The sequence below is a fragment of the Candoia aspera genome, chromosome 3 (genome assembly GCF_035149785.1).
Source record: "Candoia aspera isolate rCanAsp1 chromosome 3, rCanAsp1.hap2, whole genome shotgun sequence".
Lineage (NCBI taxonomy): Eukaryota > Metazoa > Chordata > Lepidosauria > Squamata > Boidae > Candoia > Candoia aspera.
The window spans coordinates 35,764,660-35,782,011 of record NC_086155.1 but is presented as its reverse complement, the minus strand read 5'-3'; the positions used below and the strand labels follow the sequence as shown (position 1 = coordinate 35,782,011).

The window sequence follows — 17,352 nt, the reverse complement described above, 5'->3', positions numbered from 1 at the left end:
AACTGAAAAAAATGGGTATATACGTGCTGAGCAGCTTGGACTATCTCTAGTAGTTTGTATGTTTGTGGAGAAAGCACTGTTTTGAAAAATTGCAATTGTGCTGTGCTAGTTGGGATGTGCAATATTATATGCTTCACTGGTTATATGCTTCACTGGTAGCAAGGCTACATCTTGCTATACAAAGTAACACAAGAAAGAAAGCTTTTAGCCTGGAAAACTGAGTTCTAGCACAATGATGCTGTAAGTGGGGCTTTGGCTTCACGTAGCACATCAGTGTTTTTTTGGTAACCTCCAGAGTTTCCGCAAATAAATGAGATAAAGAAGGTTCCTTTTGTATTTTTGGGTGGTTTTAAGGGGCAAAATTGGTATCTTAAGCCTTGCAGATACTTAAGGCATCCGTCTTACCCTTTAAAACTTTTGAAATCCCCTTCCAAAATAGGTCTGTGTTCATTCCTTTTGGAATTCATCTCTAGACATGCCAAACAAAACTGCAGTGGTTCCTGAACTGTGGGAAGTTGTGCATACCTGTTTTAGAGGAAGAAACTGCTAGAATTAGTATGCCAGGCCAAATCTGGGAGGACTTCACAACAATATAACAGTACTGGCAAGGATTCTGGACATACTTGAGCTAGGGTTACTCAAAAGAAATCATAGTATGGCTCCTAGAAACTTTCCTTTAGATACTTGCCCTCTAGATTGAATTCAGCCTGATTAAATATTACAGAAGCCAATTTTTCAATGGATGAACAGGTACTGTTGCTTTAATCTGCTGGTTGATCTGATTTAATTTTGCTGTTTTGGACTACTGACATCTAATTCTGAGCTTTCTGTGTGATATGGATTAGATACATCAATAAATCTGTAATCCCATATTTTCCTGAAAGCAAGACAAGGTAGTCTTTGAAGTGGGAGGATGCCTTACTTTCTTTGAGAGTAAGGTTTCTCCATAATCCTCACTGAAAGTGAGGTTTCTAAAAAAAAAAAAAGTAGAGTCCATGATTTTGTACGTGTGATTTCTACAGATTTTTCTAGAGTCTTCATTTGCAGTGTGGCAGAATTGATGGTGGCAGCTTCTAGCCCTCTCTAAATGTATAATTTATCATATTATCAATTTAGAAGTGGGCTTTTTACAGGCAGCAAGTTGCATTATGTAGGTTCAAATTAGCCTACATGGTTATCATTTTAGCATCTTAGTATTGCTAGTACACTATATGTATTTCATAGTTGGTGAGATGGGGCAACAATATATTGGCTTGGAAAGTCTCTAGATTAGAGATGCTAACTCACATAGGGATTGTGCTTGGGGTGAACTGGGCTTTGGTTGTGCTTGTAGCCAAAATAGGCCAAAACTGATTGGTACTGAGCTTATCGTAAGCAGAGAATGCTACCAGTTGCATGGATGTGACTGAACTGGTAACCTAGTCTACACCTTCTCTACCTTACTAAAAAGAGTTATATAAAAGTGTTACTTGACCAAACCCATTATGGGAAGCACTTCCAGTGTTTCTCAGGCCATCTGGATTATTGTGACTTGGAATGTAAGAGGGGTAAATGTTAAAGAACATGAATCAGTGAAATGAAATGAAACGAAACGAAATGATGAAAGAAAGGTGTTATATGTCTGCAAAAGTAAGCAAAAAGGGAAGGAAGTAGTAAAGGTGAAGAAAAAGGCTAAATTGTATGTCAGAAAGTATGAACTGCGTTGGTTAAAGACCAAGATTAAAGAAAAAAATAATTTTTTTTTTACTTGTGTGATGCACAAGTCAAGACTTGTGATGCACAAGTCAAGACTTGTATGATGCATGGTGACTTGTGTGATGCATTCAAAACAATAGATGTGGACAATAGTAGAAAAGATAAAAACAGGAAAATTGTTTTTACAGGGTAAGGAAGGAAAAATAATTTTACTTTAGGGCTTTATATCTTTATTGATCCTAGGTCAGCTTTTCTTGTATCATAAAAATTGATTTGAAAATAGGATAGAATAAATAGCCTCATCTACTGTATATACTAGCTAGCAGTTGATACTGATTTTGAAGTCTCTCAGCTGTCATTCATGGTATATACATTGGAATCTCTCCAGCCTCCAGAAAAATGCCAGTAACCAATTTGCACAATGATTTTTAATATTTCACATTTCAACTCCTTCATAGATTCATCAACACTTTGATATGGAGGTGGGGTGAGGGGGGAATAGATGTTGATGTAACCATAATAAGCCACATGTTGAATCACATGTTTACAATGTTGTGGTTTATTTAGAATGGTAATTTTTGTTGTGCTATCATTTATTAGCTCACAGATGCAGATTTCATTCCTTAAATAACACTTGAAGTTGAAATCAACAAATATAAATCAAGTAAAACTTGTTTTGATTTAAGAACGAACTTTTAATTCAGTAGTTTGAAAACTGCATCCTGGGAACTATACATGGCCACTGATGGAAAACATAAAATATTTAAAATTTCTAGTAGATGTGAAAGGGTGATTCAGATTTTAACATTTAAATGGAAAAAATCTGTTCTGTAATAATGCTGGCTATGTGGCTGGTTCTCCTTTATTTATACTGTATAAGGTTTCATGGATTTGAAATGGTAATGTAAAACCTTTTGAACAAGCTAAATAAATTGTTAAGAATTGAAAACAAAACAAAGCAAAAAACAAGAAACCCAAGCCTACTAACAAAGAAAACAAACCTCAACCAACTTAAAAAACAAAACAAAACAAAAACCCTTTCCAAAGCCAATTTGGATAGTGGGTTTGGATATTTTTTGTATTTCATATTGTCCTCCATGTGGAAAATAGTAACCAGTACATATATTTTAGGTTTCTTTAAAATAGAGAATGTGGGAGTTTAATCATAAAAAATAATTATCAGGCATCCCAGTAATAATTTGTATAGGCTTTTGATTTTGATTCAGTTTTGCAGTTAAGTAATTTTTCAATTTCTGGCTTTGTTTTGTTTTGTTTTGTTATAAAATATAATGGTCAAACAATGTGTAGGTATGTACTTTTGCCAAAATCCATCTTAATTGAATATTAAGGTGTGAAGAAGGTGGATTTAGGTAGTTCAGGGAACTTGGTGAGCCTCAAGGAATTTGTCAGCAGATGCCTTGACACCAAGAATCATGTTGGAGACTCAAGCTGTAAGGTTCATTATAAGAACAAATGGGGATTTATTATGCTTGTCTTCCTTTTGCTGTCTATTCTGTAGGAATAAAATGGGGCATTGCTGGAAGTGATCTCCAAAGCAATGTACCTTTTTATTTTGGGGCAAACTATCTTAGAGCTTAGCTGATCTGGTAGTTAAAGTGGAAGTAAACACTTGCTTCTCCCATGATTGATGACTGAAAAGCAGTACTGTAGTTCAGTTTATTTTTATTTATTTATTTATTTTTCAAATTTTGCCACCACCCATCTCCCCCCAGAAGAGGGACTCGGGCAGTTTACAATAGAACTATCAAGATTGTTGTTGTTGTTGTTTATTCATTTAGTCGCTTCCGACTTTTCGTGACTTCATGGACCAGCCCACGCCAGAGTTTCCTGTCGGTCGTCAACACCCCAAGCTCCCCCAGGGATGAGTCCGTCACCTCTAGAATATCATCCATCCACCTTGCCCTTGGTCGGCCCCTCTTCCTTTTGCCTTCCACTCTCCCCAGCATCAGCATCTTCTCCAGGGTGTCCTGTCTTCTCATTATGTGGCCAAAGTATTTCAGTTTTGCCTTTAATATCATTCCCTCAAGTGAGCAGTCTGGCTTTATTTCCTGGAGGATGGACTGGTTTGATCTTCTTGCAGTCCAAGGCACTCTCAGAATTTCAAGATTAAAACCAGTTAAAAACAATCATCATAAATAATATATAAAATATAAATACAAATACAAATACAGATACAACATATACATATAAAATAAAAATACAAAGGGCAATAAAAGAGTGTATGTATGCGAGGGGCACTCTAAGGTGCCAGCCATCCCCAGGAATAACTACTCCCCTCCCCGCTCCAAGCACGGTGGCAGAGCCAGGTCTTCAGGGTCTTCCGGAAGGTCAGGAGCGATGGGGCTTGCCTCACCTCCAGGGGCAGAATGTTCCAAAGGGTGGTTGTTGTGTGGTATAAACAAGAGAAACCTGGTTTGATATATCTAAGTTAATTGGCAGATATACAAATAAATTGACAAAAATATAAGGACCTTTGAGTGGAATGACTTCCTAGTAAGTGCTATCGGAGAACTTCTCATGACAAAAGAACTGGAAATGTGTAATGCTATGTAGAACTGTGGAACATAATGCAAGTATCTAGACATCCAGTGTGTTGGGATAATGAGGAACACGCTTTAAAAATGTTCCCTTTGTGAAGCAAGCCATACAGGTTGGATGCTAAGCAGTTCTCCATTATGGAAACTGTCAACCTGAGGACCATTCCAGAGTATGCATGGAATGCCAAGGACCATACTCCAAAAGTGGGTGAAACTACTTCTCCTTTCCTTTATATTGTATTTAAATTTTAAATTTTAATTTCATTATTTTTGGCAGTTTGTTCAGTAAAAGCAAAATTCTCCCACCTCTCAATAAACTACAGATTTTTTTCCTTCTTAGTTGAGGGTGCAATGAGGCAGTAATTCTTTTTCGGTGTCACAGCTGTTTCTACTGGGCAATATGAAAAAAAACCCTTTTCTTAAGCCCCCCCCCCGCTCCCAAAAAGAGGATGAAAAATATGTAGTAGAAAACAGATATCACCTTAGTAGGAATGTCTGAAGACCTGAATTTAGTTTATTTTGGGGCTTTGGGGAGGGTTATAAGTATGTTTGATATTGCAGAGATTAAACTATCAATTTTTCTCTTCAAATGCTTCCAAAACAGAAACATTAGCCCAATTTTGACAGAGGTTGGAGCTTTTTAAGGGGTGCAGTAGGTACCTTCTACCTCTGCAGGACTTAAGAAATTCATTTCTCCCCAATCCCCTCACAACTCAGGCATGGATCCCAATGTTTTTTTGCCCTACCCGTTCTGAGATTTCCTGTGGACTAAAAAGGGGAGCTCGTTACAGCTTGCAAGCCACACATTTTGTGCTACTGCCTTAGGGCTTGCTGTATAAAAACGAATTTCAGCTGTTAGGCTTTGCTTTGCCAGTCAAAAAACCTTATATAGTCAGGGATTTAAACTGCAGTTAAACATGTGGTTCTGTATGCTTCTCTCATGTACCAGTAGGAAAACTATTACTTCTGGTATTCTTGTGTACTGTATTTTATTTATTATGGGGTTGCATTACAGCCAGTGGCTGAAGAAAATATCCTGAAGTCCTAGGATATAGGAGGTAGCATTCTGCAGCTCATCAGATGATTTCACAAAGAACTCATACTCATTATATTTTTATTTTATGTGTTCTGGGTATGTGAGCTGTCTATTGTATTCTGGAATTAAAACTATTTGAGATGCTTACTAGTGAAATAACTTGTAAATTTGCTTTCCATTTGGATGCTTTGCATAGTAGTTATTTTTTACACAGTTGTATATAATTTATTTCCAAACAAATGTGCAGCACAAGTCTGATATTTGCTTAATATTTTCGCATGTTTGCAGAATGCCCAAATTCTGTCTCTTGGCTGATACAGTTCTGTAGTGCATGTAGGTAGCATCGCCGAATTTTTTTTTATTATATTACTAGGTTGAATAAATGGACTCTTTAGTGGGAAGCCAGTATATTATACTTGTAAAAGCAATTTCTTTTATTAAAGATATATATGAATTCAGAATAGAAATCTTAATTTTAGATCAAGTATACTCTAAACTTTGCTCAGTTTTAGAATGGAATCAGAAAACTTTATTATCTTTAGGATTTAATTATAGTTTCTGTCTTAATTTCCCATAGGATAAAACTAATATTTAAATAGGAAAACATGCATAAGAAATACTATAGTTTTGTTGGCCTGGCAGTAATAAGCCAGATGCCTTTCTTAATTTCTCTAATAAACAGTTATTCATTTCAGTGTATGGCTGGCTGTGCTGGCCTCAAATAAATAAATTTAAAAACATTGGGGGAGGGAAAACTAGATAAAGTGTGCCTCTAAACTGCTTTGGTTTCTTAAATTCACTTATTTTGCAATTAATGCCTCTGGATTCAAGGTGCTGGAAATTGGATTTTTTCTGTATGAAAGTTTTATAGTATTCAGTGCACAAAATAAACCTGACCTATCACAAAGTTTGCACATGCTGTTTTCTTACTTTAGACTCAAAGTTGTTTTGTTTCCTTGAACATTGTATGTTTAGTGAATACTTTGGAAAATACTCAAAATCATGTTGAGGGTTTAAGACAAACCCATTTTTATTAGTGCAGACCTCAGACAATGATAAAGGTAAGTGTGGGTGTGCCTTTGAGTCAGCGTTGACTCCTGGTGACTGTCTGGGCAAGTCCCTGCAGTTTTCTTGGCAAGGTTCTTCAGAAGTGGTTTGCCATTGCCTCCTTCCTAGGACTGAGAGAGAGTGACTAGCCCAAGACCATGAGTTCTAGTCCTGCCTTAAGCACAAAGCCAGTTGGGTGACCTTGGGCCAGTCACACACTCTCAGTCCTAGGAAGGAGGCAATGGCAAACCACTTCTGAAGAACCTTGCCAAGAAAACTGCAGGGACTTGTCCATGCAGCTGCCAGGAGTAACCCCCCCCCCCAAAAAATTTGAAGGCGCACACACACAAAAAAGGCCAAGTAATGCTTTATTTTCTGTAAGTTAAGCAATGGATTATTTTTTCTGATTGGCTCTTGACTTAAAAGTTTTGCAGAAATCCTACTTGCTTTAATTCTCCCATATGTCATTTCATTGAACGTCCTGACATAATCTCTTTCATTGAAGCTTTCCTGGAATAGCATGTTCCAACTTTTACTCTGCTCCATGGAATATGATGCCATTCCTAAAATGAATATCAAAAGATCATTTGTGGAGAGTTGACTCCCAGCTTGTTTGTATAGTAAAAGGAGAGTGACACTTTATGGAGATATCAGTGGTTGCTGAAAGGAAGGAACGCTCAGTATGGGAGTAAAGCCCCTGCTATCATTTACAGCTGTTAAAACGGAAAGTGTTATTTGCTCATTTTAATCTTTATCTTTTTCTCTCTTTTCTTTCCCACTTCCCTTCTTATCCCAAAGGCCTGTATAGATGAAAACCTGGACATGGTAAAATTTCTGGTAGAATATGGAGCCAATGTAAATCAGCAAGATAACGAGGGGTGGACCCCACTTCATGCAGTTGCATCTTGTGGCTATCTGAACATAGCAGAGTGAGTGAGTTGCAGTGTGACCTGGATACTAGAAAGAGTACTTGGTTTATTTCAATTTCAGATGTTGTGTGTGAGGCAACAGTTTTAAATGAATTCCCAAGCAAGTGCCTGAGAGGCTAAAATATAGGTACATTTCAGTTTGTATGGATATACTTTGTAAAATATTAGCTGAAAGCAACATAATTTATCAGCAGTCTTCTCTAAATCTTTAGTGTGAATGATGGAGTGCTCAAACTGAGTAGAAAGATGGGATATAAACCTAATGAATAACAGGTTCAAATTAATAACAACAATAACCTGAATGTGTCATAGGACTTGCAATGGTAACTCTGACTTTAATACTGTGGTCTCTCTCTGATTTACATTTTAACTCACTTCAGCAATGCATGAAGTCTTAAATCTAGGATGATTATGTTGTGTTGGTATTGTTATTTAGAGCCTAACATTTTAACAGTGTTTAAAACAGTACATGCAATTAGTTTCTTAGAGAAATCCTATGAAAAGTTAATAGGATCTTTGATACCAAAAGACTCTATAACATCAAGTGTCAGAATCTGGGTAATGGAGGAGATTCCTAATGTATATTAGCTGTATTTCATTTTTGTGGTGCTACAAAGGAAAAACTAACAACAACAACAAAAATAGTAATACAGGTAGTCATTTAATACTCATTGTTCAGCGACTGTTCGAAGTTATGATGGAGCTGAACAAGGAGTACTTACAACGGGTCCTTGTAGTTGTGGCCATAGCAGCATCCCCGCAGTCACATGATCACGATTCAGGCACCTGGCAACCGGCTCATAATTACTGTACAACATTACAGTGTCCCGCAGTCACATGATCACCATTTGCAACTTTCCCTGCTGGCTCCTGGCAAGGGGAAGTTGTCAGTGGTGAAGCTGGGAGGAGGTCGCAAATGGTGATCACATGACTGTGGGACACTGTGCCTGCAAGGGATTTGCCTAATGATAGCAACTGGGACTGCCATCATAAACCAACACAGTCATGTGATGCTGCACCTTACGACTGTGTCGCTTAGTGACAGGGTTCCTGATCCCAGTTACCATCGGTAAGCAAGGACTGCCTGTAATAAAGCAAACCCTAATCCTAACCTTCTGATAAGGTTGATGAACCTATGAAAATAAACATTCCCCAGTTCCCCTATCCAAATTGGAAAAGCTGGTTGAAAATTCCAGCCCAATCTCCTGGGTCCTTGGCTTCTGGAAAAAGATATGGTCCTCAGTTTCAGAAAGTTCTTACTCTACCTATTCTTATAGCATTAGTAATAGGAACATAACGCTTTCAAAAGTATGCTACAAGAATGTTTCTTTGAAAGCAAGGTTATAGTAATAAGTGGCATAGGATGGGACAGTGAGCTCCATATTTGGCAGCCTCTAGTAACTTTCCTTGATAAGTTTAAGTGTATGATGGTCCAGTGCAGTGATGTGAATAGTTCCTTTTACTATTGGAAACATTTCAAATGAAAGGAATGCAAACTTCAGAAATTAACAAGTGGAACCGTTATACGTATTTTCCTGGAGGTAAGTCTCACTAAACTCAGTGGGGCTTACTTCTGAGAAGATAAGCATATGATTGCATTGTAGTGTTAGATAATCATCCTTATAATGCTGAAGCAGAAAGAGGAGTTTGGGATGAGAATATATAAATTAGCCAAACCATAAGAATCAGGTCAACTTTTTGAATTGTAATCTTTTACATAGAAAGGTTTGATAAACCAGAGATGCATAAATAAATGGTCCTTTTACATTCAAAAATACAATAGTTAAAACTTACTAACATCAGAAAAAACAAAATTATCTGGTTATTTTCAAAAGATTAGAGACCTATTACGTTCCTCAGCTGAGAAATTAACTACAGTATCACTGCTTCTTTCCTGTGATGGAAGTTTTACTATCTAATGCCTTGTTTGGGTCACAGAGCCACATGAAATATACTTGTGTTAAAGTTGAGTCTCATTTGGTTTTCATCCACATAGGTACTTGATAAATCATGGGGCCAATGTTGCTGCTGTGAACAGCGAAGGTGAAGTCCCATCTGACCTTGCAGAGGAAGCAGCCATGAAAGATTTGCTTTTGGAACAAGTAAAGAAACAGGGTAAGGCAAATTACGTATCTCCTTATCATTAGATTTTGTTCGATGGATTTTTCTTCCATGGCAAAGCTTCTGGAATAGAGATGCACGGCATGAAATACAATTCACTTATCCTTAAATTTGGCTCTACAATTCATTATGACTTTTAGAAAGGAAGATACATATTCTGAAAATATATAAAAATATTTCATATGTACTAGGTGATTATTGTAGAGTGGGTTTTGTATGATGGACCTATATGTGTAAAACAAGGTTTTGCACCAATCTGTTGCTTTTCTGTGGTGTACTTAGAAATCTTGACTATAAAATGGCCCTAAAATGGCCCTTTAGATGTATATGAGCGGTATTATAACTGTTATCATCCCCTGGATTTTATACTATATTTATGTTGTATGTTATTATATTGTATTTGATGTTTATGTTTATGATATTTAATGCTTTTATTGTTATTGTAAACTGCCCAGAGTCCTTCCTTTGGGGGGAGATGGGCGGTGGCAAAATTTAAATAAACAAATAAAGCATCCATTCTTCTTGCCTGCTGTATTTTTGGCACTGCTGCTAGAACTGTATCAGCTCATTCTTTCTATATCAGCATTTTAAATATCCTCTGAAGAGAAGAAGCCGAGCTTGATGACTGGCATATGGAAAATGCTGCTTTACGTTTTATATGAAATTGCAAAGGATAATTGTGTACAGACAGCTAGTCCATAGACCCTTGAGAGATTTTTTAGTTTGGTGATTGGCCACTTAGTGTAGAAAATATGGGTGGTTGCCCAAAAGCTGTAGAGGAAAGTGCTGTGGAAAATGCAGTCCTTCCCAATTACAGTATGTTACCTTGGAAATGAAACCAATTTGATTCTCTTTAGCTGATGAAAAGCTAAATTATCAGCGATGGTGTTTTAGCTGTCTGCAAACTGTTCTGTTCATTTCTAATTATGATTAATTTTCTGTGGAATCTCTTTAAGCTTTAGATAAAATGAGTCATTTTAATATCATAATGATATGATTATTATATCTTAATAATCAGTATGCTAATTGATCTATTCTCCTTCTAAACAATCTTAGTATAAGGAAACTGTCCCATTCTCCTATAAAGATTCATATGAAAACATCTTGATATTTTGCCTCTAGAGAAACGCTGAAATAGTTTTGATTAGTATGGTTTTTTTTCCCATTTTTCGGTGTGTTAATAATGTATCTAAGTTCCTTAGTAAGGAAACCAGTATGCTCTGGGTCAGTGGGAATTTTAGTAGATTTCACCCCATGAGATGGAAACAGGCTTTTCTGTCATTGATTGTAACTGATTGTATTCCATACACAAACACCTCAGCATTTTGTAGATGGTGAGGAATAATTGTTGGCCATACTAGTTAACAATCACAGTAGTTCTTCAACATGCCTTGAAAGCATCAGGTTCAGTTCAGTAGAATTACAAAAGAGCTGTGTCTCTAAGGGGGAAAAATAATTGCTTTTTAAAATATGTATGTATGAAAAAAAAATCTCACTCATTTCTGCTCCCTTTTTTTAACAATGTGGAAATTTATCTCCACTTCCCTTTATCACTTTTTTGTACTACCTCAAGGTTTTTTTTTAACCTGCAGTCTGTTTCTCCAGGGGTGGATCTTGATCAGGCCAGAAAAGCAGAAGAACAACAGATGTTGCAAGATGCCCGACAGTGGCTCAACAGAAGGAAAATTGAGGAGAGAAAGCACCCTCGAACAGGTGCTACTGCTCTCCATGTGGCTGCAGCTAAAGGCTACTGCGAGGTGATGAGGTACTGATCTCTTTTCATTGTTTGCTGTAGCAAACTAGGTCTTTGTAGGTATCACTGCAACTGAAGAGGAAGAGTTACATGGCTGGGTTCAAACATACTAATGAACCATAATGTACTGTAGTTGGTTAGATTTTAGCTTATTTAATCATTTTCTTACATGGTTTATATGGCTGCCCATCTCACAACAGTGACTCTGGGTAGCATTCAAGATTTAAAATAACAATAGCATATTGACATAATGACATCCAAGGTTAAAATGGTAAACCACAAATCATAAAAAACCACCTGACCAGCAGAGCTCACTTAACCCAAATCCTGGCCCAAACACCTGGGGAAGGCTAGCAGGGTTGGGGCTGTCTGGATTTCCAGAGGGATGCTGTTCCACAGGGCAGGCACTTCCACAGAGAAGTCACAATTTCTTTAGCCAACAATATGACACTGTTTGATGGAAGGGATCCAGAGCATGCCCTCCCCGCTAGATCTTGTGAGGCAGGCAGAAACCATGGGAGATAGGCTTAGTAAAATATTCAAACCCAGTCATTGTGCTTTGTAAACTGTGATTTTATAGGATTGTTATGAATTCCTGGTTGGGATTTTCCAGGATGTAATTTAACGGAAACTAGGTTTATACATTTATTTGTAATCCCAATGTAAAAGATTTTACTGTTTACTCTTACTACCATCAGGTAATAATGTAATGCCAGCAGCCAAGTAATAGACTTTCAAGCAACATACCTTTGGTGATTCCCTCTTAGATTGGAAGAAGCAAGCTGTGCTAACAGAAAATTCACTTACTGCCTTGGTTTCTCCACGGAAAGTGAAACAATGGTGCTGTTTGTGGTATGGGCTTTTTGCTGGCCAGCCCTGTAAGAATGAGACAGGCACTGAATTTCAGATTTTTATTTTCCTGATTTTCTGAAGTTGGCTTTGACATTATTTTTTAGGTGGTATTTCTTTTTGTTACAATGTATTGCTCACAACCAAAGTGAAGACATACACAGATATTCAAACGTAAGTACAGGGTTAGTGCATAGTTACCTCTCTTTTTTTAAAATTTAACTAATGGCATAGAAAGCTGCACCAAGCATAGTAAGTACAAATTAGGGTTCTACTTGTAGGATAGAGGCTTACTTACATGCCACAGTGATTTTTGATGTGTAAGGATAAGTTTTGCTTGCTTTATCAACTTCAGAGAAAGTATCAGTTAACTTGAGTGAAACGTTTGCCTGCTTTGTGCCACTGTTCCAGGACTTGTCACATACTGCACACCAGAACAGCAGTATTGGAAGTATTGGTGTTTGAAAAGCTTTACTGAACAACAAACTCCCATTGTTCCTTGAGTGTTCGCTTTTGGGAAGCAGAACATTTTGATCTGATTTCTGTATGCTTGGTTTCTGTATCCAGCAGTGCTGTGTAAACAACTTTGCAGTTATACCTTTTTATTCCTTATTTTTTATTCCTTTATTACTTCCATTCAGGAAATGTTGCCATATGTTTTAGGTTTCCTAGACCTAGAATGATTCCATCAGGTTTTCAGAGACATCAATACTTAGAGATCCTGGAGTCTCTGAAATTATTTTTACTGTGTCTCTTAAGTGATTTTGCAGTGATATGGGAGGGTGCTAAATTCTAATTCTTTAAAACAATTGTTCTTAACTTGATTTTAGGTCCTTTTGAAACTAATGGAATAGCAGTTATGATTTGATTTATGCTGTATTGATGTCAGTTGGAACTGACATCCGGTTGAAGTAACACTGCAATTGTATATATGTCCGGTACTATACATTAAGTTCAGTAATTGGGTAGTAGTAAGAAAGCAACATTAATTATTACTTGGAACAGAGTGTTGCAATAACTTGTCTAGTCCTTCCCATCTGTTAGGAATACTATATGGAGTTAAGATACCCCACATTTCCTATTCCAATAAATGAGGTTAAAAAATGGATGTCACTGTTTTCTATTATAGTACCTGATAAGAGATAAAGCAAAAGTGTGTTTGGAAAAAGAAACAACTATGCAGATATTTTATTTTATTTTTAGTAGGACTTATATGCCACTTCAATCACATGATTCTAAGCAACTCACACAATCCAGCATAGCAAATAAGTATAACAGATAAACAAAACATACATTGCATCTATGAATGTTGTTTTAATCGATTACTGTAAACCATCCAGAGTCCCCCAAAGGGAGGAGATGGGCGGGGACAAATTGGATAAATAAATAAATAAATAAACTTGGTATCACAGTAAAAGCCATACGCTGTGCCTTCCTCTCACTAACCAGGAAAAAAATCCTCAAAAAATAAACCCACTATTAGTTCCTGAAGGCTTGGTAGAGGAGGAAGGTCTTAAATGTCCCAAATTATCTAAGCCTTCATGGGTGATGACCAGAACCTAGCATTGCACCAGGAAGAAAACAGGTAACAAGTGCAGTTTTCACAGTTGGGCCCTTACAGGATTGTATTGGGTCTACCCTGTTACCAGACGGGTGGCTGCTTTTATATTAGTTCCAACTTCCAAATGGTCTACAGGAGGAGCCCCAGGTAGACTTAAATTACAGTAGTCCATCCATGAGGTGACAAAAGCATGAGTGACCACAGTTAGTGCCTCTGTTCCAGGAAAGGGCACAGCTGGTGACCAGCTGAAACTGGACAAAGGTGTTTCTGGCTAGTTTCCATCTGCTCCTCTAGCAGGAACCGTGAGTCCAGGAGGACTCCCAGATTCTGAACCTGTGATGGACTTCAGTAACACTACTGGTTCTCAGGAAGGAGGGAACACATTCCAAGGAGGGGAGCAAGATAAGAGAAAACACAGTCTGGAGCTGGAATGTGGGAAGACTGAGAGGTTCAGAGTAGCCTTCCCAAGTTATTTCCCTTAGGTTAGGTAGAATAGCTTTAGTCTGGCAAGATTCTGTCTATATGGTGTGAGCAATTAAAGAACCGAAATTTGGTTGGCTTGATTCTCTGTCGTTCTTGGGCTGGGCCTGACAGAACATACTCCTTCAGACAGAGCACAACCCCAACAGTTCCATAAAACTGTTGAAAACATGGGGAAGAAGACTCAGGCCTGGAGGTGTCTGAAAGGTTGGCCTCTCCTTCCTGATTGGAATTGCCAATGAAGAAGGAGCAGGACAACTTCAAAACAGTGCCTCCCAGCCCCACCTTTTGCAGGAAATCCTGAAGGATTGATGGTATTGAAGGCCACTGAAAGATCTACCTGGACCTGGCCACTGAAAGATCTACCTGGATTACAGTGCTCCTATCCGTGTCCCACTACAGGTCATCCACAAGAGTTACCATTTCACATGCCTAGTTGACAATCACGACTGAAAAGAGTCCAGATTATCTATTTCATTCAGAGACCCCTTTAGCTGCCTCTCCACTACCTTCTCAGCATCCTTCCCCAAGAAAGGGAAGTTAGAGACAGGGCACTAGTTGTCTAACATGGCTAGATAAGGATTGAACCTCTTGAGGAGGGAGGGTACCATTGCCTCTTTCAAAACTAGTAATATCACCCTCTCCATACAAAAGGCATTCACTACTTGAACCTAGAGCTCCTCCCTCCATGGCATATTACCCAGGTGGGATAGGGATCTAGACCACACATGGCAGAATTCACTCACAGAGGATGCTCTCCACTTCATCATGTTCCACAGGCTCAGACAAATCCCAGATGACATCACAAGATCTCTTCATACTCCAGCCAGCTAGCCAGTGTTCAACCCCAAATGAGTCTTAATGATTTTATCAACAAAATGCTTAGAACAAGTCATGGTGGCCAATGCTAAGCTCTTTTGGCCTATCCTTACCCAAAAGTGTCTAGCCATGTGGCTAGATGGCATTCCACTGATACAACAGTTGCCAAGAAATAACAACTTTTTACACTTAACACCACAGTTTAGGCTCAAATATGAGCTTATACCATGTCCAATTCTGTTTGCTGTTTGTTTTCTGCAGCATCACCCTATACACCCCTTCCTTTGCTTCATCTCCCAGAGCATCTCAAAGCCCCTGGATCAGCAGACAGGAAGGGGCCACTTGGGAGCTATCCTATCTGGTGCCTTTATCATGTCTATATTGCATTGGTTAGCTATATGCTCAATAGAATTGTCTGCTAAATTTCCTGTTCATTTCCTAAGCACTCTCTGAAAGCCAAGGGGACCATCTTAATGGTCCCTGAAGAGGTTGGTGAGACTGACAAACCCCATGATTATAAGAAAGTGATCTGATCATGATAATGTATCATGTACTGTAATATCTTCTGCCATCAGGACATACTCCATTTGTTCTGAGTTCAAGACTAGATCCAGAGTGTGTGAATCAGACCTGTTATAATCTGAATTGGTTTTAGACCCATGATTGTCATGGTGGCCATGAAATCCTGAATTGCTTCTGACCCATCCCCAGGTTATGCTAAGAAAGAGTGTATCTGGAAGAAGGAAGAACTAGAGATCAAACAGTTGCAAGTCCCAGATTTAATTTCAGATGTGGCTGGAGATGACCTCTGCATATATTCCTGCTGAACTGCAGTTAAAATAGACCATGGTGGGCTAAATAATTCTAGCACATAAGATTAAGTTACAATAATTTTAAATGCCACTGTGCAGAAGCTAATGCACAAGATAATGCCACTGCTGCAGCTTTGGCTTGTTCTGAGATTTGCTTCTGCTCATCTAAAGCATTTCCCTAAAACACTGTTCATGCTCTCTTTGTTTCAGATTCTTCAACTCCACATGTAAGGTCGATCATTAATTACCATTGTCATTAGGAAGAAGCTGTTTTACACTTTACCTTAAATTTGATTCCTCTTTTTACCATTTTGAGCTGTCTATTAGATCACGCTAATCTCTATCATGGGATAAGCTTCATTCACAAAGCCACTGCATGCTGCTTACAGTTTCTACTAACTTACAAGACTGAATTGCTGCCATCTTTACTATTTTTTCCTTAGACTCTTGATCCAAGCTGGGTTTAATGTAAATGTTCAGGACAATGATGGATGGACATCACTTCATGCTGCTGCACACTGGGGGGTGAAAGAAGCTTGCACTATCTTGGCTGAAGCACTCTGTGATATGGACATCAGGAACAAGCTGGTTAGTGAGCCTTAGACTAGCGATATACTATAAACACTCCCAGAGAAGATGGCAGGGTTGTTTTTTTTTTTTTTTTAGAAATGTTGACTATGTGTCTTTGTGAGATAAACAAGCTTTTAAAATCGACATATGTCATTCTTGTCTGTGGTTCAGCATTACTCAACAGTTAAATGGATTCCATTATGTACATTTTATGCTCTGTACCAGCTAAACATGTATTCTGTGTGCTGTTTAAAATGGTATTTTTCTTCTATTATGCTTATTTTTAAATTGTAATGTGATAGTTCACCTAACATCTTCGGGGCCAACAGCATAAACCAAAATATTCATTTTTTTCTGTCCTTTATAAAACAAGTATTATAAATTTTCTTTTTGATATCTGTCCCATGTTTTGCCAACACATGGGATTGAACAGTGAGATACTTTAAAAAGGCAAGTTTCACACACTGAAACAATGAAGTTCAAATACAGAGAAAGAACCCAAGTCTACAGAGGAGAAAGTGAAAGGTAAGCTTTCACTTTAAGTTACTAAGGTTCCTGGGGCAAAAACAATTTTATTATAAATATACATAGGAAAATCAGGCATATATGGAGAGATAGGAGAATTGTGAAAAAGAGGCAAGGGAAACTTGTGGTGATTGTGTTTGAGTCAAACCTTTATGATAAATTTTAGCACGTCTAGATTCCCTGCTATTAGTCCTAAGATCAGTGACTCATATGGATGTTGCACTCCCCTGCAAGGCACCAGCTTCAGCAGACAGTTCAAGAACTTATAGAACATCTGTGTATGGTGTGGAATCCAGACAGAGATTCAACAGGTGCTTCACTGCTACTTGAAGCTCTTTCTAGGAATGCAAGATGCTGTATCTAAATGAATAAGATAGCAAAATCTTTCAACTAAAAAAGAGAAGGAATTTGACTGTGAAACATGATCCTAGGCAAGAGAATGTAGCAGGACAGTCCATTCTTTTAGTCCAGGCTAAAAGAATATAAGGAAAGTGCTTAATAGTCAAACTACTCTTCCCCAAATGAGCCTGAATTACATGACAAATTACAATTTTAAAAAAAATTGAGCCCAAATCCCAAGACAAAATGGATTCAAAG

At 37.9% G+C, this 17,352-nt stretch overlaps 1 protein-coding gene across 5 annotated transcripts in view; it reads left to right on the top strand.

Annotated features, from left to right (window-relative positions):
- Positions 1 to 17,352, top strand: part of PPP1R12B (protein phosphatase 1 regulatory subunit 12B) — a 147,209-nt gene that overhangs the window by 8,600 nt on the left and 121,257 nt on the right. For all 5 annotated transcript variants that reach the window (XM_063297366.1, XM_063297364.1, XM_063297365.1 and 2 more), the window contains exons 2-5: positions 7,135 to 7,265; positions 9,262 to 9,380; positions 10,992 to 11,151; positions 16,104 to 16,248. In XM_063297366.1, the coding sequence (XP_063153436.1) occupies positions 7,135 to 7,265; positions 9,262 to 9,380; positions 10,992 to 11,151; positions 16,104 to 16,248 (555 nt within the window). The remainder of the gene's footprint in view (positions 1 to 7,134; positions 7,266 to 9,261; positions 9,381 to 10,991; positions 11,152 to 16,103; positions 16,249 to 17,352) is intronic.